We start from the raw sequence: 27,657 nt of genomic DNA, 5'->3' as shown, positions 1-27,657 counted from the left end.
TAGCATGAATAAAAATCCCCAAGAATGAGGGAAGGAGATGAAGGCTCAAGAAAGAAGGAAAGACAGGCATCAAAGTCAGTGAGAAAGGAAGAAAAGGACTTTTCAGGGAGTCGATAAATGACTGCTACTCGGAGAGGCAGAGGAGCAAATCGATGGATGGAGTGGACTTCGAAGGAAGAAAAACCGTGAGACTGAGGTGGAAGAAGAGGTTGAAATCTACAAGAAGGTGAAAGTAGTTCACATGTTCAGGTTGGCAAGTCTCTCCTCGTACGGTTTGCAATGCAAATCCTATACTATTTTTGTAGCTTTGTTTTGCACCGCTTCCACTCTTTTTACATCTTTAGCAAGATATGGCCTCCAAAACTGATCACAATACTCTCCCATCTCTAAAGATCTATTAAATAAATCTTTAAGAGGTCCCGCCAGAACCTCTTTGAGCTCCCTCAGTATCCTGTGGATATCTCATCCGGCCCCATAGCTTTGTCCACGTTCAGATTATCCAGTTGTTTATAAACTCTTTCTTCCATAAACAGCGCAGTATCCACTCCATTCCCAGATATTCCCTTGGCAGCCAACCGTGGACCTTCTCCAGGATTTTCCTCCATGGACACCGAAGAGAAGTATTGTTCAGAATGTTTGCTTTATCCTCCTCACTCTCCACATAGCCATTCTCATTATCTTTCAGTCTCGCAATTCCATTCCTATCTTTTCTCCTTTCTCCAATATATCTGAAAAAGGTTTTGTCACCTTTTTATATCTCCCTACTTCTTTCCGATTCTGCAGACGGGATGTTCCAACCAACATCAGACAAGTTGAAATCTCCCAACAGTAGCACCTCCCCTTTCATACCAATCTTTTGAATATCTTCTATCAGATCCTTGTCTAGCTACTCCATTTGTGTTGGAGGTCTGTAGAGAATCCCCGTGTGGATACAGGTTCCATCTTCTCTTTCCAGGATGATCCATAAATCTTCTTCCTTTCCCCAGGTTCCCCACATTTCAGCCACTCTGATATTGTCTCTCACATACAGAGCCACTCCTCTACTTCTTCAGCCTTCTCTATCCTTCCTAAAAAGATTATAGCCCGATATAGTCACATCCCATGATGGGAATCATTGAACCACATCTGTTTAATAGCAACAATATCCAAGTTTTCTTCAAACATCAGGGCTTGCAGGTCTTGAACCATTTTACCTCGACTACGAGCATTTGTGCTCATTGCTTTCCATGTGCTTAGTGAGTTCAGGTGGTTTTCTATATTTAGATGACCTTTCCCTCTGCTATAATGTTTATTCTGGGGGTGACTTTCCGAATTCCCTCGTTTCCTTTTATCACCCCTGCCTTCTAGTTTATATGTGTAGAAACATACTGTCTGATTTTCTCCCCAAGGATCCTTTTTCCCATCACAGAAAGATGTAGCCCATTATTACAGTACAGCCTGTTATTTTGCCACATATTACCCCATGCTCCTATGTATCTAAAACCTTCTTCTTTACACTAAGACTCAAGCCACTTATTGAAATCCACTGTTCTACATAGTCTTTCTTCTCCCTTGCCCCACGTGGGAATTACTTCAGAAAAAGCCACAGTCCGAACCGAAGATTTCAGTCCCTCCCCAAGCTTCTGAAATGCTCTCTGTGCTGTACACTTGCTATTGTTGGCCAGGTCATTTGTCCCCAGGTGAATTACATCAGTATTTAAAGCCTTGCTCTCTTGTCAGATCACTTTCAGTATTTAGTCAGTACATCTGGTAGCTGAAGATCCTGGAAGGCATTTAACTAGGTTGGAACCTATGAACTGTGTTCATAAGTTAATGCCTTTGATAATGGAGTCTCCGATCAGTAAGAGTTTTCTGCTTTTCACCAATCTGTCATTATTTGGGGGATGTTTCTTGGGTTGTGCTACTTTCATTGATTCTGGTTTCACTAAAGTACTTCTATTTTCAGCATCATAATGATGCAACCCAGCAAAAGAATTTGACAGGGAGGGTTAGTGCTTCTGTGTCAAAGATCTTAGTCTACCAGAACCTACTGGTGACCCATCTATTTGTCTGTTGTTTCATTCTCTGGGACAGTGGTGGTGGTAAATTGGCTGGGAATTGAGTAATCCTGGATGCTTTTTTAGTTGTAGCTAATTCCTTCTTGAGTTTGTTGATCTCATCTTTCAAAGCTAATATTTGGAGACAGATAGGATAAGCTCTAAGGTTCCAGATAGTCTGCCTTAGGATAAAAGCAGAACATGCATTGCACTGAATGAAGGTCATATTGATGTGATTCACAAGTGTGAAAAGGTGAACTATGATAGGGGATAATGAGTAGGATTGACCAATTATGGTGTAATGAAGATATTTGTCCCTTGATTGTCCTATAGATAGATAGATAGATAGATAGATAGATAGATAGATAGATAGATAGATAGATAGATAGATAGATAGATAGATAGATAGATAGATAGATAGATAGATAGATAGATAGGGGTGGGTGGGACTATAGAGTCAGATCCTCTGCAAGTGAAAAGACAATTGTTGGTATTTTTTTTAAATAAGATAGAATAGAAAGCAGGTAATAAGCAGGTAATCAATCAGGAGGATATTAAGAAGTAATGCAGTGATTTGTTGAGTGAAGTTAAGGTGTGCATTGATAATCACGCCAAGATACTTAAAAGAATCTACCACAGAAGGACATAACGCACTCCAGTGGAGGTTCAAACTGCTATACCTATGATTTGACATTACAAAAAAACCCCAAAAAACTCTTGAGTCTTGAAAAAGACGGTATCAACAATAAGAATATAAACATACTGAAAATTTAATTTAATGATTTCAAGTTTCAAATAAGACAAAGTGAAAACTTGTCATTACTACACACTATAAATTTTTCTTTTCAAACATTCCAAACATGGAGCTTGTAAAATGGGCTGATTTACCTTTGTGGAGGAGGAACACTTGGAGACCACGATCTTGTCCTTCCTATGCTGTCTCCACGATGAGGAGACCCTGACCTAGAGCAGTGATTAGATGACATCACTTGTTCAGGGACTGATAATGTTGAACTCTGAAGATCTCTTCCATTGTGTCGATATTCTAAAAATTAACAAAATACTCTTTAAAAAATTAACTAAGTTAGGGCTCGACAAATCCCAGGTGACAGGTTGCCACTGTGCCTACAAATTGCATCCTGGCGTGTGGGATCTCATACCCTCAAAAGATGTTTTTTTCCTTTCTGCAGTGCTGCAACAATCTTCTCTCAGTCCTGATCAGCGATTGGGCTCTACATATACTTGAGCTGCATGGTGCAGGGGTTTTAGGAAGTCTCGTGAGACTTGAAACTGCAAGATTTCCCCAACTTCCTGTACTGCACGGATCAAGTATTTGCAGAGCCTGATCGCTGTGCAGGGCCAAAGAGAAGCCATTTGGTGGAGTGCTGTAAATAACAAGGCAAGAGCCAGAGAGAAACAGATGGGGGTTATGAGACAGAAAAACAGACTGGGTGAAGGCTGTGTGTAAGGAGGAATGAGAACGAGAGAGAGAGAGACAGACAGACTGGATGAAGGCTGTGGTGGGCATATGAGAGACAAACACAGATTGGGTGAAGCTTTGTGGGGGTTATGAGAGAGAGACAAAGTGGGTGAAAGCTTTGGTGGGGGTAAGAGAGGAGAGACAGACAGACAGACAGAATAGGTGAAGGCTATGGGAAAGGGGGTATGACAAGACTGGGTGAAGGATGTGGGAAGGGAATATGAGAGACCCAGGCTTTGCTGATAGGTGAAACAAAGAGGCAGCTGCCTCTTTGCTTCACCTGTCTAGAGGGTGCTGTCATACAGCTGACAGCATATTTTGGGAAGGGAGACTATTGACTTTGAAGTTGGTTTGCAGAAGCACCTTAACAAACTGATTTACTAAAGTATTTTTGCTCAAGGTACAAAATAGGAAAAAACATCTTAAGTCAATTTCTAAAAGAGCTACTTCTAATTTGGAAAGAGACTCAAAACCTCCCCCCCCCCCCCCCCCCAAAAGTTCACTTGGGGACAATGTTGGAAGAGTGGGCAAGGAGAAGCGAGAAAGGTCTTAGACCCTGGCTTCTAAGTTTTTGGGATGGCTCCTAGATTTAATGAAAATTTGTCAAGGTCTGAACTAAGTAATGCATGCAATTCTGTTGAGGAATATAGTTTAGTAAACCTACATTAGGTTTAAATACTATTATGAATGCAAACTTCAATATGAATCTTTAGAATACGCATAGATGTAGGTAGACATGTAGACTAGAGGGAATACTGCGGTGTGTTATCAATCACTACTGAAGCACTTAAAGCTATTATGATCTTAGGGGGTGTTTTACAAAGGTGCGCTAGCATTTTTAGCGCATGCTAAATACCCATAATATTCCTATGGGTATCTACATGGTTAGTGCACACTAATTTTAGAACCAACTAAAAATGCTAGTGCACCTTTGTAACAGGAACCCATAATAAAGTAAAATGGAGAGAAAGCTCATGGGGGCTTTTTTTGTGGAAATAGGGGGCTGACATTTTGAAGAAAGAAATGAACAAAATTCTGTCTATTTGTCTTTCAAATGAAAGCATAGCCCAAATTAGCAGACAGCAGAGAGGCGAAGAAAACCCCAGTAAAGAGTATAGCCAGGTATTTCTCCCGTGACCCTAAATATGTTTTGTCAAGCCTTCTCACATAAATTTGAAGACAAAAACAATAATCAACAGTAGCAAATTATTCCAGTTTAAAACAACTGGAATGAAAATCAGTCCTTATGTCTGTATTTGTTAATCTGGATATTAATATTCCTTAAGGCACTGAGGCTTTATTAGAGGAAGTTTTAATGCAACACATTCCAGAACTGTAATGCATTTGGCAGTGTCAGACTGACCAGCAAAAATAAAAGGTAAATAAAAGAAAACAAATGTGTATAATTTTGAATAAAGTCAAATTACTGTACATAGTAAATATAAGGTATTTTTCTCTTACTACGAATACAGCAATAGGTGATTAGAAAATCTTGTATTATGTTAATAATAAACCCAAAACAACATCCCCAGTCACAATCAAATAACCAATCATTCACTGCTGATTGAGCTCACTGATAGAATGTAGTTAGTTCGCAGTCCTTCAGGAATGATTTGAAGTTGTGGATATTGGTGTCTACTACTACTACTTATCATTTCTATAGCGCTACTAGACGTATGCAGCGCTGTACACTTGAACATGAAGAGACAGTCCCTGCTCGACAGAGCTTACAATCTAATTAGGACAGACAAACAGGACAAACAAGAGATAAGGGAATATTAAAGTGAGGATGATAATATAAGGGTTCTGAACAAGTGAATAAGGGTTAGGAGTTAAAAGCAGCATCAAAAAGGTGGGCTTTTAGCTTAGATTTGAAGACGGCCAGAGATGGAGCTTGACGTACTGGCTCAGGATGTCTATTCCAGGCATAAGGTGCAGCAAGATAAAAGGAACGGAGTCTGGAGTTCGCAGTGGAGGAGAAGGGTGCAGATAAGAGAGATTTACCCAGTGAACGGAGTTCCTGGGGAGGAATGTAAGGAGAGATGAGAGTGGAGAGGTACCTAGGAGCTGCAGAGTGAATGCACTTATAGGTCAATAAGAGGAGTTTGAACTGTATGCGGAAATGGATAGGAAGCCAGTGAAGTGACTTGAGGAGAGGGCTAATATGAGCGTAACGACACTGGTGGAATATTAGTTGTACAGCAGAATTTTGAACAGATTGAAGAGGAGAGAGATGGCTAAGTGGGAGACCTGTGAGAAGCATCATTTTCCATGTGTAGGTTTAAGTCTCCCAGGAAAATAATCCTTGAGAATTGTGACATGGCAGTGGAAGTAATCTAATCAAGAAGAGGTTCTGCCTTGGACCAAGTTCCTGGAGGATGGTAAATCAGGGACATAGCTAAAGATGAGCCTGGGTTGGTTTTGGCTCAGGCCCACCCATTTGGTTGCCTTTCTCCAGTCGGTTAACTGGGAGTGCACTACACAACATTTAAGTCCTGCCGCAGTTCAGTCACGAGTATTTAGGCAGCCAGCAACAAAAACAGTGTTAGAGCAAGCCGGCTGCCTCAATGCAGTAACCTGCCTAAATTTTTACCTCATGTTTTAAAAGTGCATGTCCGGGTTGGGAATGGCCGCTCTAGTGCCATGCTGTAACACTGCTGTTGATGTGCTGTGCTCTGCTGCTCTGATCTCTGACAGTCATGGCGCCTGCATACTTTGCCTTGCCCCCCAGGGCTCCCGCAGGCTACAGCGTGCACGGATGCTGGCACCACACAGAAAAATCTGCCACCAGTGCCGTAGCTCAGCTGAACGGGTCCCTCACTGTGCCACAGTGCCACAGGCTGCCAGCAATAGCTGGAGAAACTATTGGGCCCTTGCTTTGCCTTGCCCCTTGCTCAATCTGCCTTCGATTGAGCCCCTCAAGCCACTACAAGCAGTGCACTCCACTGCGGTCCCAGCTAGGCACAGAGCCAGGACAGGGAGCACACGTGCAGTGCTCTTTGAATCTGTACCTGCCCAGGTAAAACATTAAAAAAAAATATCTATAGTATAATGCTGGTCCTGGGCATCTGGGTGGGGGTGGACTCTTCACTGCCTAGGGGAAACAAAGTTATATTTAATCATTACATATACCTTTTTTCCCCAGGCAATGAAAAGACCACCCTCACCCAGAAACCCACTAACAATAAATTTTAATGTTGAGTTTCTGGGTGGAGGTGGGCTCAGTCCCCAGTTTAAAACTTAAAAAAAAGTTGTATATTTGGTCATGTTGGTGGGTTTTTGGGTGGGGATGGTCTCTGCAGTGCTCAGGTTAAAATAATTTTTTTTAAATACTTAATGCAGGTGGGATATTGGTGTGCTTCAGGGTGGGTGGGGAGGGGAATACTGGGAAGGGCAAAGCAAATGCAAGACTATGGGGGGGGGGGGGTAAGGAGTAGGCCAGGGGGGATGCCTATCTACAGGATGGATGGTGGAAAAGGGAAGGCTATGGGAATTGAAGGTGAGGAAGGGCTGATGCTGGGCTACGGGGATGGATGGGGGGTGAGGAAGGGAAGGGCTGATGCTGAGCTATAGGACAATTTTTAATTTTTGGTCTTTTATTCTGTAATTGATGAGGGTTGATTTTTTTGTTGTGCTTGTGACCGAGCAGGTGAGAGATTCTGTTGGCATGTGGTTTGTGTGGGGATCTATGAGTCTGACTTGTTTGGCTTTTCCAATGGGATGCGCATTTCTGTTGTGTATATTCACTGATGCAGTTTTAAAGGTACTGTTATTGGTATTTGTGTTCAGAATTGGTGTTAAGGTTTGCGATACAGGCTCTAAGAAACTTATTTGCAGGATTTAATGTTACTTCACAACGTACCTGGCAGTGAAGGGATTTTGTGTTGTATTATTGAGGTGCTACCAGAATTTGAATAAATTTTTCCTATGGAAAGCGGTAAGAGCAAACATTCTGGATATGTTCTGTATACTACAGATTCCATAGTAGGTGGAAAAATACCTTGATGATGACAGTAGGAATTTTCTTTTTTAATCAGTGAGAAATCTGGGGCTGTGCTTTATGTAGTTTTTGACTTGTTGAAAAATAGACAAAGATTAACATTTTTGAAAAATGTAAAGGTATTTATCTGTTTTGCTTAATCAGTCATTTACATCTGTTATAAAGCAAAGTTTGAAGGATATGTGCCATTGATGTAATTATATTGCAGGATCCTGTCACATGTGGTGAGATGTTTGTGATTATAGTAGACTTACATCTGGTCAAGTTTAAGATATGGGATAATGTAACTATATTAATCATTTTTTTCTTTTAAGTATGTATGTGGTTTATGTTGATGCAGAGCAGTTACTGGGCAGAGAAATCCATCATCAAGTGCATTCTAAGGCATTATTTTGTAGTATCCAAAGAAACACTACTCATACCTATATACATAGTGCTACTGTCCACCCATATTAGGTCTGTGCCCACCCAAAAATTCAGGTCTGGCTACGCCACTGTGGTAAATGAGGAGTAGGGTGATTTGACTTGCCTCTTTTGAATCATTGCAGAATTTGCACAGCATGCATTCCAGTTCAGGGAAAACCCCAGAACTAACTAAAGACATGTGGAAAAATCTCTTAAAGATAAGAGCAAGTCCACCTCCTTTTGTACCCTGTCTTGGAGAATGAATAATACCATAACTGGGTGGGTAGATGTGGGGCAGTGTTGGACTATCAACTTCTGTGAGCCATGTTACTGAAATAAACAGAAAGCCCAGATCTGAAGATTCTAGTAGATCTCTGAGTAAGAGAGCCTTGTTCCCCACAGACCTGGTGTTGATATAAATACAGAGACTAAACAGATTAAGTTATAGTGTTTCAGGTAGTGCTGGTGCAATCACTACTTAACATGTACATTCCATGCCACTAATTATACAGATAGCAGCGATGAATACACTTGTTTTTATTTGTTGCATTTGTATCCCACATTTTCCCACCTATTTGCAGGCTCAATGTGGCTTACATAGTACCGTAAAGGCGTGCGCCAAGTCCGGTAAAGAAACAAATACAAGGTGATATTGTGGTCGAGTAAGGTACCTGTGTTTCTGATACAGAGGGGGTTGAGGAGAGGGAAGGTTATATAGTGTCCATTACGAGCTTTGATTTTGCTGTGTTGCAGAGTGTGGTATTTATGTTGGGTCGGTGGCATATGCCTTTTTGAACAGGTAGGTTTTTAGTGATTTCCTGAAGTTTAGATGGTCGTAGGTTGTTTTCACAACTTTTGGCAGTGCGTTCCATAGTTGTGTGCTTATATATGAGAGTCTAGATGCATAGGTTGCTCTGTATTTAAGTCCTTTGCAGTTTGGGTAGTGGAGGTTTAGGTATGTTCGAGATGATCTGGTTGTGTTTCTGGGTGGGAGGTCTATAAGGCCTGTCATATATCCTGGGACTTGGCTGTAGATGATTTTGTGGACCAGGGTACAGATTTTGAAAGTAATACGTTCTTTGATTGGAAGCCAGTGCAGTTTTTCTCGGAGGGGTTTGGCACTGTCGAACCACGATTTGCCAAATATCAGCCTGGCTGCTGTGTTTTGAGCGGTCTGGAGTTTCTTAGTGAGTTGCTCTTTGCATCCAGCATAGATTCCGTTGCAGTAGTCTGCGTGACTTAGTACCATTGATTGTATTAGGTTGCAAAATATTTCCCTCGGGAAGAAAGGTTTTACACATTTGAGTTTCCACATTGAGTGGAACATTTCCTTTGTTGTGGAGTTCACTTGGCTCTCGAATGTGAGGTTGCGGTCGATTGTAACGCTGAGTATTTTCAGGCTGTCTGAGATAGGGAGGGTGTGTTCTGGGGTGAATAAGGTTGTGGGTTTGTAAGTATTATGTTGAGATGAGAGGATGAATGTGTTTTTTCAGTATTCAATTTCAATTGGAAAGAGTTTGCCCATGTTTCCATGGTATTCAAAACGAGCTTGATTTCGTTGTTGATTTCTATTAGATCATGTCTGAAGGGAATGTAAATTGTGACATCGCCTGCATAGATGAACGGGTTGAGGCCTTGCTTTGCTAAGGACTTGGCCAGTGGGATCATCATTATGTTGAAGAGTATTGGTGATAGTGGTGATCCTTGAGGTACTCCACAGGCTGCTTTCCACGGTGGTAATATGTTTAAGTTTGATTTCACTTGGTAAGTTCTAGTGGTTAGAAAACCTTTGATCCAGTTAAGTATTTGTCCACCAATTCCGATCTAGTCTAAAAGTCTTATTAGTATATTGTGGCTTACCATGTTGAATGTGCTCGACATATCAAATTGTAGAAGTATGCTTTTACCTGTAGCTATTTCCTGATTGAATTTGGCCAGGAGAGTGACTAGCACAGTTTCGGTACTATGGAGGGGGCGGAATCCCGATTGTGACTCCTGTAGTATTGAGAATTTGTCCATGTAGTCGGTAATCTGTTTGGTCACCACGCGCTCCATTAGTTTAACTACTAGTGGTATAGATGCATCTGGGCGGTAGTTGGCAAGTTCGGTTGCCTTTTTCTTGGTACCTTTTGGGATTGGGGTGAGTAGGATATTGCTGTAATCCTCAGGGAAAAGACCTTGTTGGAGTATGTAGTTTAGATGGGATGTGAGGTCTGATATGAAGCGGTCAGGGGCGGATTTTAGTAGGTAGCTGGGGCAGGTATCCAGGTTGCAGTGGATGCTGGAGAACCTTTTGATTGCCTGGATGACTGTTTCAATGGTGAGGAGAGTGAAGTTTGACCAGGTTCGGCCAGCTGGGTATTCTCCAGGGTTTGGATCCAGGTTATTGATGAAGTTTTCGATGTCAGTGTTGTTTTGAGGTAGCGTTTTGCATAGGTTAGTGATTTTTTTCACTGAAATTTTAGCGAGTTTGTAGGCAAATGGGATGTCTGTATTGGTTGCAGTAACCGCTGAAGTGTCTAGTAGTTTGTTCACAAATTGGTATAATTTCTTCATCTATTCGTAGTCCGGCCCTATTTTGGTTTTGTAGTATGTCCTTTTGGTTTGTCTTATAGCATATTTGTATTTTCTTTGTGTCTGTTTCCATGCATTGAGTGTATGTTCGTCTTTTATTTTTTTCCATGCTCGTTCGAGTTTCCTGGTTTGTGTTTTTAGTTTTTCCAGATCATCTTTAAACCATGGTATTGCGTGAAATTCTTGTTCATAGGGGCGCTATTACGTCTAGTATGCTTCTGCATCTTTCATCCCATTTTGTGAGATAGTGTGTGGAGTCTGTTTGTGCAGCCCATTCGTTATTGTAAATCTGTAGCCAGCAGGGCCGTGCCAATACGGTAAGCGAGGTAAGCACTGCAGGAGGGCGCCGGACCGACCTCCGTTCACTTGCAAAATCTTTTACCTGTAGTTGTGATTCTCCTCTCTCCCCTGCCCTTCCCCTTCTGCATCAGAAAGTGAAGGCGGCCCAGCAGTGCTGAGGTAGACGTCTCTGCTGAAGTTGCTTAAAACAATACAACGAGTTTCTATATATGTCCTTGGTGTATGAACAACTTCTCATTCGGGGTGAGCTTGAAGTGAACAACATTCAAATTAAAGAGAACAAGTTTGGAGGGAGGTGTGCAAGTGAGACTGGAGAGAAATAAAAAATAAATAGTGTAATTGTTAAAATCTGTAAGTGGTTCAAAGTTTTTTTTTTTTTCTGAGCATCATGTACACCGAGAGGAGTGCATGATGTGTGCATAATTATCAGGTATTCTGGGATAGCTACAGCTAAAAGCCATTTCATTGGCTGATGGTTTCAACAGTAGTTTCAAAGAGGAAGAGCTGGTAAGTGAAAATCTGATTGCTTTTTTTTAAGTTTTAAAAGTATTTGCATTAAATCTAATTGCAGAATTCAGGTGCTGAGAGTCTGTACTTGGTTGTCATATGCTCAGATTTCTTTAAATCATATGCAAATTAGTCCATTTTTGGGAGGTTCTCATTTGCATATTTATGGGTAAAAATTGATGGAAATGTTTACAGCCTTAATGTTAGGGTATGGCTTTGATCAAAACTGTGAAATTTGATCCAAAAAGGAAGGGTTTATCTAGTGTTTTTGACTAAAAATTCCCATTACAGTGTCTGTATGTTAATCTGCATTCAAATAGAGCTCTCTGATTGGATGATCAGCTCTTGTTAGAAATCTACCCGGGAACAGAGTGAGAGCAGGTTTGGCCAAGAGATACATGCAGCTGTGAGCTCCGTGTGTGTAAGGGGGGGAGCGCCAACTGATAGTCTGCAGGGGGGCACCAGAGACCCTAGGCACGACCCTGGTAGCCAAAATGTTTCCGGATCTATTTGGCCTCTGGTGCTTTAGGTTGTATGTTGTTGTGTGTGGTGAGAGCCCTTCTTCCGCCATTTTAATGATAAGTTTAGTTTGTGGTGATCGGTCCATGGTGTTTCTGACCATTTAATATCTGTTATTGTTAGGTTCTGGTCTGCTGGTAGTTTGTACGAGATGAGGTCTAGGGTATGCCCTTTGACATGGGTAGGTTGCATTTGTGGCCATGTGAGGTCCCATGAATGGAGGAAATCCTTGCATTCTCGTGCAGTTGTGGAGATTGGGTCTTCTAGGTGAAGGCTGATGTCTCCTAGTATTAGTACGTTTGGAGTTGGTCGCGCATGTGTTTGAGATGAAGTCGGTGAAGATAGTCTGGCACTCATTCCAGTTTCCTGGTGGTCTGTAAAGCAGGATGGAGTTCAGATGATCAGGCAGGGTTTTGCTGTGGATTCTAACTGAGGCGATTTCAAGTTGTGGTGTTATGGACTCGGCTGCGGTTTCAATGGTAAACTGGGATTGATAGATTAATGCTATGCCTCCGCCTCTCGTTTTCTTTCTGGTCCAGTGAATGATTTTATATCCTGGGGGGGCAAAGATCTAGGATTATGGGGTCCTTTTGGTCCTGGATCCAGGTTTCATTGATGAAGAGTAGGTTGAGGTTTTCTGACATGATCCAGTCTGTTAGTAGTGTTGTTTTGTTTACTATGGATCTGGCATTGATGTATCCGATTTGAATTTTTTGGTATGGGACAGCTATGATTGGTGTTATGTGGATTTTTTTTAGTTGTCGTTTCTTTGTTATTGTGGATTTGTTATAGGGGTTCTTTCCCTTCTGTTGAGGTTGTCCGCGTGTTGATGTTCTTTCTTTGTTTTGGTTGTTGTCGGTTTGATGAGGCAGGGTGTGTCTGGTCAGTCTTTGGGGATGATGTTGCTTTCTACGAGTGTGGTAGCTTGAGTTAGGTGGATCAGTGATAAGGAGTAAATTACTAGGTATAATTTGAAGGTATTCATTTTGGTGATAGATCAGTTTGGGCACCTGGTGGCCGCTTACTGTAGGATGCTTGATAGGGCTTGGATCTAGTTTGTTTTTTTTTTGCACCAAAGCACCAATGCCAACAGTTATCTTAATACCGTGAGACTCTGTGAGCTACCAGTCCCTCTGTCTCCATCAAAGGCATCAAAGTCTTCCATTTATACACACAAAACATTACATTTTAAGATTTTCCAATTACCCTGCTGATGTACTCTAGCTCTATTCTAGAGGGCTTGTCTCTAGGAAGTGAAAGGGTAACTCAGTCTGTATACCCATGAAATCTTGACATCTTTTGCTGGAACTGCCAATGAGGATCCAGTAATTATTGGGGGGGGGGGGGGGGAGGTTAATGATTCAGATAACAGTAGTCCAAATAATATTAAGACCAATAATTTTGGCAGGACAGCTATATACGAACATAAAAACTGACATAATGGGTCAGACAAAAGGCCCATCGAGGACAGTATCCTATTTCCAACAGTGGCCAATCCAAGTTACAGTTATCTAGCAGGATTCCATGCTGTTTTCTCCCAAGGATAAGCAGTACCTTTCCCCAAGGCTAACTTGTTAATAATGGTATACATTCTTTTTATTTTTTTACTGGCAATGGTTTACAAAGTTTAATTATACACTGAGTGAAAACATATTTCCTCTATTTTGTAAAAAATGTGCTACTTACTAACTTCATGGCATGTCCTGCAGTTTTTGTATTTTCTAAACAGGAAACAATCAAATCATATTTACCCATTCCACTCCGCTCCGCTCATGATCTTATAATGTAAGCAAGAGGCCCCCCTATGCCTGTGGATGACGTAAATAGAACAGGAAACTGAGAAGCCAGATGTTGATAGTCGTGGCGACTTCCCAGTTACCAGCTCACAGGCATGAGGGGCAGGCTACAAAAACTAACCTTGTCGCTAACCCTCAAAGGATAAGCGAGGAATTGAAACTAAATTCAGGATTTTACCCCTTTTGTGGACAACAAAACACAACTTCTCAATTAGAATGTAAAACAATTTAAAATATTTATTTATAACATGCTTCACTTATAAAATCAACTACTGTAACATTAAAGAACTCCTAAAACCTAACCATAAATTTTATGTTGCTTGAAACAATGCTCAGTTTTCTTACGTCACCTTTCTATCTCCCTGCAGGAGCTCTTGCTTCATACAGAAAGAATATCAGATAAGTATTTTAAAGGTTTTTTTTTCTAAATTCCTTAGCCAAAATAGACAGTTTCTTTTCACTCTTTCAAACTATTAAGTGTAAGATTTCCCTTGCGAGAAAATGATTCTTTGTGTCTTTCTCTTTCTTTCCTTTTCAGGTACCACGGATCAGCCGTCTCATCGGGTAAGTATTTGTAAGAATTGTTTTTTTCACAGAACAAACATCACTTAACTGTCGTTGTAAATTTTGTATTATTTTCTCTGGAAATCTGTCTTGCGTAGGGGCCCTGGAACTGATTCCTCCGATGTCCGGTTCTTTCAGCTCGTCTTCACCCTAAACCTCTCTCTTAAAAACTTAAATGGGGAAAAAAACCCTCACTCCCTAAACTCATATGAATTTTCCCTGTCCTAGATGGTTTTAAATTTTGGACAATAAAACTGTGGCCGGTTTCACTAAAATAAAATCAAATTAATTTTCCCTATATCCTTTTAACCTAAGCTCAATCACTGCTTCCCTATCTATAAAGGAGGCGCACCCAACTTTTCAGGAACCCATGCATCCTCATTCAACTCAAACCTTTCTCATTGCTATTTTTCCCCTTTCCTGACAGGTTAACACCCCATACACTCTTTTTCTCAAACCTTTAGAAAACCCCTTTCAGACACTTTAGGTACCCATTCACAATTTCCCTATTCCTCTCACTTACCCTTCATACACCCTTTAACATTCTCATTCTCCCACATTTATTTCTTAAATTTTCCTTTAATTCCTTCCCCTTTCTCACAAGCTCCGCCAGCACTGCTTATACACACCCTCTCGCCTCGCTGTCTTCAGCCTCCTCTGACCACAGCCAACGCATCGTCTCCTAGGTAACGGAACCCCAGCGCAGAATCCCGCTCCCCCTCAGCCAATCAGACTCACCCTCAGAATTCCATTTTTTTCCAGTAGCAAACGGAATTCTGAGAAGCCCAACTGTATCCCCATTTTACTTTTATTTTTCCCATAGACTTTAATGGAGAATTACTAAAAATAAAAATTTAACCCCAAAATTTCCATCAAAATGTCCCAAATTTACACCCACCACCAAGCACTACTTATGTTCCTGATCTATGAATTTATTTTTCAAATTTAACCCTTTTTAATACACGCCCCACAATATTTACCCCTAAAATCCCCCAAAAATCCCAAAATTATTTTAAACCTACCTTAAAAATTTCCTTACCTTCCCCTCTACCTGCTACATCGAATTCAATTTGTTAACCCTTTCCTAACCCCTTCAAACTAGCACCCCTCAAAAAAAAAACCTAAAAATATTTAAATTTAAAAACTAACCCACCCAAAAAATCCAGAAAAATTCCCCGATCACGAATATGCAAACCAAATTTAAATTGAACCAATCCCTAAATTTTTAAAAATCAAAAACCATATTTACACATTTGAAAAATACATACATTACAATTCCGGATAAAAAAAACCCTTACCTGTACCGGGATTTTCTGCTCACTCGAACCCTGCCCTTGGTTCCGGTCCTCGTCGTCCTGGTTCAAAATCGGAGCCAAAAATAAAAAAGCTCCGAAGCCGGCCCAAAATTTAGGCCCTGGCTTCGGCCTACTCGCGAAGACGCGCGATCCCAATATGTCGCGCGCCGACGTCTTCTCCTCGTCGACCATCTTCTCCTGCTCCCCACACACGAAACGGAGCTTCCAAAATGACTCGAGCCTCCCGGAACCACGAAGCCCGGCCCAACGCCGCCCGCCAGAGGAACCAGCCGCCCCGGACCATCGCGCCGTTCCTCCCGACGCAGCTCTTCAGTCCCAGAACGTTCCCTAACGTCCCCGGGACTCCAGAAATTGTGGCGCTGCCTCACTCCACCCAGAACACCACCGCTCCAACCCCGCTATTACCGGGGACGCCTCCGGCCACCCCAGAACCCAGCAAATCATGACGCTCTCCCGGGGATGTGCCCCATCGTCCCCGGGAGTCAGAAAACTTTAGTGCCGCCTCCCTCCCGCGCAAATGGCCCCAAATCGGCCTCAGCAGCCCCAGCACAACATGCTAGATCCGGAGACATGCCAAACCGTCCCGGGCCTCCCCAAAACAGCACTGCTGCCCCTGCAAGGCCTCAAGCCCTGCCAAAAACCAGGGTCTGGACCACCACAGTGCCCGGACACTGGCATATCTCCATGGCATCCAGGTAAATAAAAAAAACTTTTTCTTCTTTTCCCTAAACCCTATATTACATTAAGACCCCTATAATATCTCCTCTCAGCCATCTCTTCTCCATGCTAAAGAGCCCTTATCTCTTTAGCCTTTTCTCACAAAAAAGTCTTTCTATCCTCTTTACCATTTTGGCTGCTTTTTTCTGTATCTTTTCTAATTCTACTATATCTTTCATAAGATGTAACATAGTAGATGACGGCAGATAACGACCTGTACAGTCCATCCAGTCTACCCAACAAGATAAACTCATTATATGTAATACTTTATATGTATACCTGACCTTGATTTGTTCTTGCCATTTTCACGGCACAGACCATAGAAGTCTGCCCAGCACTAGCTTTGCTTCCCAATTACCGGTGTTGCTACCCAATCTCTGCTAAGCTTCTGTGGATCCATTCCTTCTGAACAAGATTCCTTTGTGTTTATCCCACGCATTTTTGAATTCCGTTACTGTTTTCATCTCCACTACCTCCTGTGGGAGGGAACTCCAAGTATCTACCACCCTCTCCATGAGAAAATACTTCCTCACATTTTTCCTGAGTCTGCCCCCCTTCAACCTCAATTCATGTCCTCTAGTTCTACCGCCTTCCCGTCTCCAGAAAAGGTTTGCTTGCAGATTAATACCTTTCAAATATTTGAACGTTGGTAGAACGAGAGGACATGAAATGAGATTGAAGGGGGGCACACTGTCTCTCACACACTCTATGTCTCACATAGCAGAGATTGGGTATCACATTCACTCTCTATGTGTCACACAGTCACTCACACACTTTCTTGGTCTCATACACTCAGTCTCACAGAGAGTCTGTGTCTTCCACTCTCTCTCTCTCGCACACACTGTATCTGTGTGAAACACACTCTCTCTCACACTGTGTCTCACATACGCACTTGCACACACTCTCATTCTCACACACACACTCTCTCTCTCACAGACACACTCGCACCCAGGCTCACTCTCTCTCTCTCTCTCTCTCACACACCAGTGGCGTAGCCAGACTGCCAAATTTGGGTGGGCCTGAACCCAAAGTGGGTGGGCACAAAATTTTCTCTGTACCCCCCCCCCCCCCCCCAGCAAAATTTAGTCACACTCAGATGCATTTGTCACACAGGGTAAAGTGCTGCTTTTCAGTGCATCCGATTTCAATTTATTTAATAGCCTAATCCTTTTCAGTGAGCTTTCAGAGGCCAAAACCTCCTGCCTCAGGTCAGTATAATGCTGTTACGGTATCCTCTCCTGACCTAAGGAAGGAAGTATTGGTCTCTGAAACTTTATTAACACCATATTACTTTATCCTAAATTAAAAATAAAATTATTTTCTTTACCTTTGTTGTACAGCCATTTACTTTTTCTCATTGTGTCTCTAGATTCTGCTTTCCTTCGTTTTCGCTTAACTCTTCTGCCAGGGTTTCCTGGCCATTTGTCATTTTTCTCTCCTTTTTCTTTGCTTTCGTCAATATTTTTCTGCCTCTCTCTGTGTCCAGATTTAATTCATTCTTACTATCCATTCTTTAATTTCCTTCATCAACTTATGGCTTTTCATCTTTTTCTCACCCTTGTTCTCCCCATGCCCCTTCCTCTTATTCTCCAATCTTTCACTACTCCCCCTTTCCATGCAGCAGCTCTCCTCTTTCTCTTCCCATCCTTCCAGTGTCTCCCCTCTCTCTCTCCCCATCCTTCCAATAGTCTCCCCTCTTTCTTTCTGCATCCTTCCATCCAGTGTCACCTCTTTCTCCCTGCCCTTCCATCCAGCGTCTTCCCTCTTTCTCTCCCCATCCTTCTACCCATCTACCCTCTCTCCTGATCCTTCCATCTAATGTCTCTCTCCCTCCTTCTAACCAGTGTCTATCTCTCTACCCTTTTCTGTTCAGTGTCCCTTCTCTCTCCACATTCTTCCAGTCTCTCCCCTTTCTCTCTGCATCCTTTCATCCATCTCCCCTCTTTCTCTCCCCATCTTTCCATCCAGTGTCTGTCTCCCCATCCATCCATTTTCCCTCTTTCTCTGCCATCCTTCCATCTTCTTCCATCTCTGTACCTCTATCTTCCTCCATGTTTAGTATCTCCTTTTCTCTGTGTCCCTATATTACTCTGTCCATCTTCTCCCCTCTCTTTGTCCCCAGTGCCAATATATCTCTACCCTGTCTGACCCTACCCCATCCAGCTTCTCTCCCTCTCACTCCCTCCTCTTTCCAGCATCTGGTTTGGTTGCTTGATTTCCTGCCTCCCTCCCTCAAGCTGTAGGTTTAATATTCCCTTTTCCTTCATCTCCTTGGTCTGGTATCTCTGTTTCCCTTCCCTCCCTCCTTGTGCTGTACCAGCAGTTTTCTCCCTTCCCTCCAGTTCTCCTCCCATGTCCAGCAGCTCTCTCCCTTCCATCCGGATCCCCTCCTCCTCTTCCTTCATCAGCTCTCTCCCTTCCATCGTCCCCTCCTTCTCTTCCTCCCATGTCCAGCAGCTCTTTCCCTTCCCTCCAGTCCCTTCCTCCTCTTCCTCCCTTGTCCAGCAGCTCTCCAACCCCTTCCTCCTCTCCCTCCCATGTCCAGCAGCTCTCTCCCTTCCATCCAGTCCCCTCCTCTTCTTCCTCCCATGTCCAGGAGCTCTCCCCCTTTCCTCCAGTCCCTTCTTCCTCTTCCTAGCTTGTCCAGCAGCTCTCCAGCCCCTTCCTCCTTTCCCTCCCATGTCCAGCAGCTCTCTCCCTTCCATTCAGTCCCCTCCTCCCCTTCCTTCAGCAGCTCTCTCCCTTCCATCGTCCCCTCCTTCTCTTCCTCCCATGTCCAGCAGCTCTCTCCCTTCCCTCCAGTCCCTTCCTCCTCTTCCTCCCTTGTCCAGCAGCTCTCCAACCCCTTCCTCCTCTCCCTCCCATGTCTAACAGCTCTCTCCCATCCAGTCCCCTCCTCCTCTTCCTCCCATATCCAGGAGCTCTCCCCCTTTCCTCCAGTCCCTTCTTCCTCTTCCTTGCTTGTCCAGCAGCTCTCCAGCCCCTTCCTCCTCTCCCTCCCATGTCCAGCAGCTCTCTCCCTTCCATTCAGTCTCCTCCTCCTCTTCCTCCCATGTCCAGCAGCTCTCTCCCTTCCCTCCCTCTTCCTCCCTTGTCCAGAAGCTCTCCAGCCCCTTCCTCCCTTGTCCAGCAGCTCTCTCCCTTCTATCCTGATCCCCTCCTCCCTTTCCTTCCATCTCTAGCAGCTCTCTTCCTTCCCAGTTCCCTCTAATCCCCTTCCTCCTACAAGTCTGACTCTGTCTCTGGCAAAAGTATCCCTTCCCTTCCCTTTCCTCTCCCCCCCCCCCCAACCAACCAACCAACCACAAATCCAGCACTTACTCTTCCAGGCCCGCCCATCCAAATCCTTCATCGCTGTCGCTGCCTTTTCTCCCGCGGCTTCGGGGAACGGCCGTCCGGGAGGCAGTGATCAGCGTTACCTGTCAGTGCCTGCCCTGAAATTGTGCTTCTCTTGTCCCCAGGCTTCACCCCGCTCTTTTCTTCGCTCGTCGCACAGCGCTGCTGTTCAAACAGGCAGCTCCGCTCCTCTCTGCCGCGTTCATCTGGCCCTACTAAACAGGAAGTGCATCAGAGGGCCGGGTGGACGCGGCAGAGAGAAGCGGAGCTGCCTGTTTGAATAGCAGCGCAGTGCTGCGCGACGAGCGAAGAAAAGAGTGGGGGCGAAGCCTGGGGAGAAGAGAAGCACAATTTCAGGGCAGACACTGACAGGCAACGCTGATCGCTGCCTCCCGGACGGCCGTTCCCTGGAGACACGGGAGAAAAGGCAGCGACAGCGATGAAGGATTTGGATGGGTGGGCCTGGAGGGAAAGTGGGTGGGCCTGGGCCCGTCCAGACCCACCCGTGGCTACGCCCCTGTCACACACACACTCGCACATTCACTTTCTCTCTCACACACAGTCACTCTCACATACACTCTCTCAAACATACATACTCTGAGGAAAACCTTGCTAGCGCCCGTTTCATTTGAGTCAGAAACAGGCCTTTTTTACTAGTAAGTAAATAAATAGATAAAAATTCTGAACGTTGAGCACATGATTCTCATGACATCTGTTTTAGAAGCCCTTTAGCAGAAGAAAAAAATCTCTGCAACAGTATAACAGGGTTAGGGTGTCCCTATAACCAGCCCCTCTAAATGACACACCAATTACGATTTATAATAAATTACTACTCTACCTATGAAAAGTTATTCTCTTATTATACTTCCTCTGTGTACATCCATATGCTGCACAAGGTAAAATTATGTATAATCATACCTGATAATTTTCTTTCCATTAATCATAGCTGATCAATCCATAGACTGGTGGGTTGTGTCCATCTACCAGCAGGTGGAGATAGAGAGCAAACTTTTGCCTCCCTATATGTGGTCATGTGCTGCCGGAAACTCCTCAGTATGTCGATATCAAAGCTCCATCCGCAGGACTCAGCACTTAGAGAATTACACCCACGAAGGGACAATCTGCCCAGCTCACCACCGCCGAAACGGGGGAGGGGAATTAACCCAGCTCATCCCCACACAAATGGGGGAGGGGAATCCGTCCAGCTCATCCCCGCGGAGCGGGGGAGGGACACCACACCCGCCGATGCGGGGGGATCTGGCTTATCCTGCAACCGCGGGAGGAGCTGACTGACCCTAACACCGCCGAAGCGGGAGGGGTACAAAGCTGCCCTACAGCCGCACGAAGCGGGAGGGAGTGCCGGCAGAATTTTAAGTCTCAATCCAGCCCCGTAAAACGGAGGGGAGAGGAATGCAGCAGCTCACTGTAACACAAACTCGTCTTAACTCTTGAAGAATCCAAGTGAAAAAACTTGAACACGAAGTCTTTCTGAAGTAACTGAAGACTAAACTTGAACCTGAAATGCAACCAGAATAAAAACAGTACAGATATCTGGGAGGGGCTATGGATTGATCAGCTATGATTAATGGAAAGAAAATTATCAGGTATGATTATACATAATTTTACCTTCCATATCATCAAGCTGATCAATCCATAGACTGGTGGGATGTACCGAAGCAGTACTCACCCAGGGCGGGACATTGAAATCCCTGACCTCAACACTGAAGCTCCAAAACGGGCCTCCGCCCGTGCAGCCACAGTCAAACGGTAATGCTTGGAGAATGTATGAGCCGAAGCCCAAGTTGCCGCCTTGCATATCTCTTCCAAGGAGACGGAGCCGGCCTCTGCCATCGAGGCTGCCTGAGCTCTCGTGGAGTGAGCCTTCAGCTGGATAGGCGGCACCTTCCCCGCGGCCACATAAGCCGCTGCAATGGCTTCCTTGACCCATCTTGCCACTGTAGGCTTAGCAGCCTGCAGACCCTTACGAGGACCTGCAAACAGGACAAACAGATGATCCGATTTCCGGAAATCACTGGTCACTTCCAAGTATCTGATGATGACTCGTCTCACATCCAGATATTTAAGAGCAGAGTACTCCTCTGGGTAGTCCTCCCTACGAAAGGAAGGGAGACAGAGCTGCTGATTCACATGGAAGCGAGAAACAATCTTGGGCAGGAAGGAAGGCACTGTGCAAATAGTCACTCCTGCCTCAGTGAACTGCAGAAAAGGCTCTCGACATGAGAGCGCCTGGAGCTCGGAAACTCTTCTGGCTGAAGTGATAGCCACCAAAAAGACTGCTTTCAACGTCAGGTCTTTCAGAGATGCCCTCGACAAGGGTTCAAAAGGCGGCTTCTGCAATGCTCTTAGTACCAGGTTGAGATTCCACGCAGGCACCACTGAGTGCAGAGGAGGGCGCAGGTGATTAACTCCCTTGAGAAAGCGCACCACATCTGGCTGCGAAGCCAGGGAAGCACCCTTCAGGCGGCCCCTGAAGCAAGCCAGAGCCGCTACCTGGACTTTAAGGGAACTGAGCGACAGGCCTTTCTCCAGACCTTCATGCAGGAACGCCAACACTGAAGAAATTGGAGCAGTGAAGGGAGAAAGTGAGCCTGCTTCACACCACGCTGCAAAGATACGCCAAACCCTGGCGTAAGCAGTAGAAGTAGAGCGCTTCCTCGCTCTCAGCATAGTGGCGATGACCTTGTCTGAGAAGCCCTTCTTCCTCAGACGCTGCCGCTCAATAGCCAGGCCGTAAGACCAAAGGGGGAGGGATCCTCCATCACCACGGGACCCTGATGTAACAGGCCCTGCTCCACTGGCAGCCGCAGAGGATCGTCGACTGAGAGCCTGATCAAGTCCGCATACCAGGGACGCCTGGGCCAATCCGGGCTCACCAGGATTACCCTGCCGGGATGCTTTGCCACCCGGTCTAGCACCCTGCCCAACATGGGCCAGGGCGGGAACACATAGAGAAGCTCTTGTGTCGGCCACTGTTGGAGAAGAGCATCTACTCCCAGGGATCGAGGGTCCCGTCCTCTGCTGAAAAAGCGCGGCACTTGGCAATTGGCCGTTGACGCCATCAGATCTAGGCTCAGCTGGCCCCAGCGCTTCGTGATGTCCAAGAACGCCTGAGCAGATAGCTGCCACTCTCCGGGCTCCAAGGTATGGCGACTGAGAAAGTCCGCCTTGACATTCATGACTCCGGCAATGTGGGCCGCTGAAAGCTGCTCCAGATTCGCTTCCGCCCACTGGCAAAGATTCATAGCCTCCTTGGCTAGAGGGGCGCTCTTGGTACCTCCCTGGCGGTTGACATAGGCCACAGCCGTGGCATTGTCCGACAGGACCCGTACAGGCTTCAACACCAGTACCGGGATGAACTCCAAAAGCGCCAACCGAATGGCTCTGAGTTCCAGGAGGTTGATAGACCACTTTGCCTCTGCAGGAGACCAGAGCCCCTGCGCTGTCCTTCCCAAGCAGTGGGCTCCCCAGCCCGACAACGAGGCGTCCGTCGTGACGACAATCCACTCTGGGGTCACCAGAGGCATTCCCGCAGACAACTTGTCTGTCTGCATCCACCAGCTCAGCGCCTTGCGCACTGCTGGGTCCAAGGGAAGGCGCACAGCATAATCCTCCGACATCGGAGTCCAGCGCTGCAGCAAAGAGTGTTGAAGTGGTCTCATATGAGCCCTGGCCCAGGGCACAACTTCCATCGTGGCCGTCATAGAGCCCAACAGCTGCACATAGTCCCAAGCCCGAAGAGGAGAGGCTACTAGGAACTGGTCCACCTGAGCCTGAAGTTTGACAATCTGATTGTCTGGCAGGAACACTCTGCCCACTTGGGTGTCGAATCGAACTCCCAGATACTCCAGGGACTGAGTCGGGCGCAGCTGGCTTTACTCCCAGTTGATGATCCACCCCAGGGAGCTCAAAAGAGCAACCACCCGGTTCACAGCTTTGCCGCACTCTGCATAAGAGTGGGCTTGGATCAACCAGTCGTCCAGATAAAGATGGACTTGAACTCCTTCCTTCCTCAGGAAGGCCGCGATGACCACCATTACTTTGGAGAAGGTCCGCGGAGCAGTAGCCAACCCGAACGGGAGGGCTCTGAACTGGAAGTGTCGGCCCAGAACTGCAAAACGCAGAAAGCGTTGATGAGGAGGCCAGATGGGAATATGCAAGTACGCTTCCTTGATGTTCAAGGATGCCAGGAACTCTCCTGCCTTCACTGCCGCTATAACAGAGCGGAGGGTCTCCATGCGAAAGTGCCGAACTTTCAAGGCCCAACTGACCCCTTTGAGGTCGAGGATAGGCCGTACAGAACCTCCTTTCTTTGGTATCACAAAGAAAAAGGAGTAACGTCCCTTGCCAAGCTGATTTTCTGGCACCGGAACGACCGCCCCCAGGCGGATCAGATTGTCCAAGGTCTGCTGCACTGCCACAGCTTGACCGGAGACTTGCAGGGAGAGAGTACAAACCCGTCTTTTAAGGGTCGGCAGAACTCTAGCTAGTAGCCGTCTCTGATGACTTCCAGCACCCAAGCGTCTGAAGTTATTGTGGTCCACTCGCCCATAAACGAGGACAGCCGTCCTCCAATCTGCACTGAGGCGTGGACCAAGGCCCCGTCATTGGGTACGAGACCCTGGGGGAGGACCGGAGGGAGCACCTCCGGGACGGCGGTCTCTGCGAAAGGAATGCTGCTTGGGGGAGATGTTCCTCTTGAAGGAAGAGGGGGCAGAGGAGCCCGACCTGCCCGGGCGGTACCGACGGGCTTCCTGCAACCGTCCTCTGGAGGTACCGGGACGAGAACTAGCCCGAGCCCTGACCTCTGGTAATTTCTTGCCCTTAGACGTGCCGAGATCGGTCACGATTTTGTCCAGCTCGACCCCAAAGAGCAGCTTGCCTTTAAAAGGCAACCTAGCCAGGCGGGATTTAGAGGCGTGGTCAGCAGACCAATGTTTCAGCCAAAGCCACCGCCGCGCAGAGATTGTCTGAGCCATGCCTTTCGCTGAGGCCCTCAAGACATCATACAGCAAGTCTGCCAAATAGGCTAAGCCCGATTCCAGGGCCAGCCAATCAGCCCTCAAGGAATGATCCGAGGGGGAAGCCCGCTGCACCATAGTCAGGCACGCCCTGGCCATATAGGAGCCGCAAACTGAGGCCTGCAAACTTGAAGCAGCCGCCTCAAAGGACGACCTTAAGGCCGCCTCCAATCTTCTGTCTTGGGCGTCCTTTAGGGCCGTGCCACCTTCCACCGGCAACGCCGTTTTCTTAGTCACCGCAGTGATTAAAGAATCCACGGTAGGCCACAGATAGGCCTCACGTTCACTCACAGCCAAAGGATAGAGGCGGGACATAGCCCTAGCCACTTTAAGGCTCACTTCTGGGACATCCCATTGAGCCGAAATTAGGGTGTGCATGGCATCATGCACGTGGAAGGTTCTAGGCGGGCGCTTCGTCCCCAGCATAATGGCAGAGCCAACAGGGGCTGAGGGAGAGACGTCCTCCGGAGAGGAAATCTTCAAAGTGTCCATGGCCTGTAACAACAGGTTGGGCAAATCCTCTGGGCTAAAAAGCCGCGCTGCAGAGGGGTCATCCGCTCCATCCGAGCGGGGATCCGTCTCCTCCAAGGAATCCGCAAAGGACCGTTGGGAGATCTCAGACACGCTGCCCTCATCTACATCGGAGGAGACAAATTCCTCCAAGGCCTGGGAATCAACCCGAGGGCGTTTACCTCTGGGAACCTCAACCTCTTTACCAGACGAGGGAGCAGGGGCAGCGTTTTGCATGAGGAAAGCCTGATGCAGCAGCAAAACAAACTCGGGGGAGAAACCCCCCAGACTGTGCACTTCCGCAGCCTGGGCAACAGCCCTAGACGCACCCTCAACCGGCGCTCGCAAGAGCGGGGGAGAGACATGCTGCGCATCCAAAATGACGTCCGGCGCGACACTCCGCGAAGGAGCCGCGCGGGAAGAACGGCGCTTAACTTTAGCCGCTTTTGTGCCGTCGCCCAAATTAAGGGCGTTCATGGCATTAATGTCTCCAACCTCAAGGGCGGCCCACGAAGAAGCCGTCCGAGCCGCGTGGCCGGCCAAGATGGCGGAGGCGAGGAGCGGGGGATGGGCGTTTATGGCGGGAAAAACCGCCACGCCGGAGGAAGGACCGGGACATTCATCGGTCACGAAACTGTCACCCAACAAGGGCGAATCAGGCTGTAAGATCCCCGCATCCCCTCTAGAAGCGCTCAAGCGATCCGGGGAGCGACCCTTTGCGCCCTCGCCCTCCGACGCCATATGCCACGAGGAGAAGAATCGGGGAACCCCCTGCCCGCTATAAAAAGGTAAAAATTACCTGCTGTCCGCTCCGAGCTGTAACGAACTGGTGTCCCAGTGAGTAGCTGCAATGAACGTTTAAATAAACGTCGAAATAAACGCCTTTAAAGACGTTTAAATTTTTTTTTTTTTTTTTTTTTAACGGAGCCAGCGGGAGGGGGGAGAAAAGGAGGGACCTGGCACCACCAGGTTTGCACTTGCTCAAAAGAGCCCTCAACCCCAGGCACTCAACAAAACCTAAAAATTAGGCTTGGAGGCCTAGCCAGAGCTGCTGCTGTGTGTGACCACCACCTGCTGAGATAGAGAACATACTGAGGAGTTTCCGGCAGCACATGACCACATATAGGGAGGCAAAAGTTTGCTCTCTATCTCCACCTGCTGGTAGATGGACACAACCCACCAGTCTATGGATTGATCAGCTTGATGATATGGAAGATGGCATGTTTGAAAATACGTCTTTTTTTATAGTATCCTCCCCACGGTCCCCTCCCCACCTCACCCCACCTCATCCCCGCTCCCCTGATGAAAAATTATTCCATCACTATACTTCCTCTGTGTACATCCTATGCACAAACCGGCATGTTTGAAAATACATTTTTTTTAAACAGTATCCTCCCCACGGTCCGGTCCCCACCCCACCTCACCCACCCAACTTATTACAGACTTATTCCCCGCTCCCCTGAGCTGCAGGGTCCCAGCACATACCTTAAGGCAGCTACCCTGGTGGTCTAGTGGCTTCTTTGGGGCAGGAAAGAACCCAGTCTTTCCTGCCTGCTGCCGGCGATGACTCTCCCGCATCGCTCTTTAAAATGGCTGCCACGACTTACAAGGGCAACCTCCAAGACTTCAGCAGAAGTCTTGCGAGAGCCGCCACTGGAAGTCTTGGTGACTATTTTTAAAGAGTAATCCAGCAATGGGAGGGCCAGTTCCGGCAGCGGGCAGGAAAGACTGGGGATCTTTCCTGCCCCAAAGAATCCACTGGACCACCAGGGTGGCTGCCTTCTTCAGGTATGTACTGGAGCCTGGGACCCTGTAGCTCAGGGGGGAGGAGAGCTGGCTTGCTCTGCCAGAACAACCAGCTTGCAAAATTCTAAAAAATTTAACAACCAGCTCTTGCAAGCCGGTGCAAGCTGGCTCCAGCACACCACTGCCTCTATGACAGCTTCAGCTATTATCACCAGTCCTATTAGAGCAGCAAGCAGGTCCCTGGAGTAGCCTAGTGGTCAGTGCAGTGCAATGTGAAGGGGACCCAGGCCCATAGCCCACTCTAACTGGTACACCTGTGGTGGAAAGTGTGAGCCCACCAAAACCCTACAGTACTTTCATAAAGATGACACCTGCATGCATAAGGGCTATTATAGTGGTGTACAGTTGGGTACACTAGGTTTTTGGTGGGTTCTGTAGGCTCCCCATACAATATAAGGGAGTAATGGTGAGATGTGTACCCAGGACCTTTTATGTGAAGTCCACTGCAGTACCCCCTAGGGTGTCCCACTCCTCTGCTGGGATGTGTGTGTGTCCAGTCTATTAAGAATACTGCCCCCCCCCCCCCCCCCCCCCCCATACATCTCAATGGCTTGTTTTTGTGCATTTTTCCCTTGGACTTTTTTTTCCAAAATGATCCTAAAAGATAGACGCACTGAGCACAAAAACATCTAGGAAATGGCATTTTTTGAAACAAAAAGTTGGACTTTTTCTGGTTTCAAAATTGTCATGTTCGCAACTGGATTTTTGATGTTTTTCCCAAAATGTACAAAATCAGATTTACATGTTATATT

The 27,657-nt window shown here is 46.2% G+C and overlaps 1 protein-coding gene across 36 annotated transcripts in view; it reads right to left on the bottom strand.

Annotated features, from left to right (window-relative positions):
• Nucleotides 1-27,657, bottom strand: part of RIMS2 (regulating synaptic membrane exocytosis 2) — a 1,685,778-nt gene that overhangs the window by 412,650 nt on the left and 1,245,471 nt on the right. For all 36 annotated transcript variants that reach the window (XM_030217702.1, XM_030217600.1, XM_030217677.1 and 33 more), the window contains one exon: nucleotides 2,925-3,081. In XM_030217702.1, the coding sequence (XP_030073562.1) occupies nucleotides 2,925-3,081 (157 nt within the window). The remainder of the gene's footprint in view (nucleotides 1-2,924; nucleotides 3,082-27,657) is intronic.

Source organism: Microcaecilia unicolor, chromosome 1 (assembly GCF_901765095.1).
Source record: "Microcaecilia unicolor chromosome 1, aMicUni1.1, whole genome shotgun sequence".
Taxonomy (NCBI): Eukaryota; Metazoa; Chordata; class Amphibia; order Gymnophiona; family Siphonopidae; genus Microcaecilia; species Microcaecilia unicolor.
The sequence above is the reverse complement of the archived record's forward strand: the minus strand, read 5'-3'. Positions and strand labels throughout refer to the sequence as shown.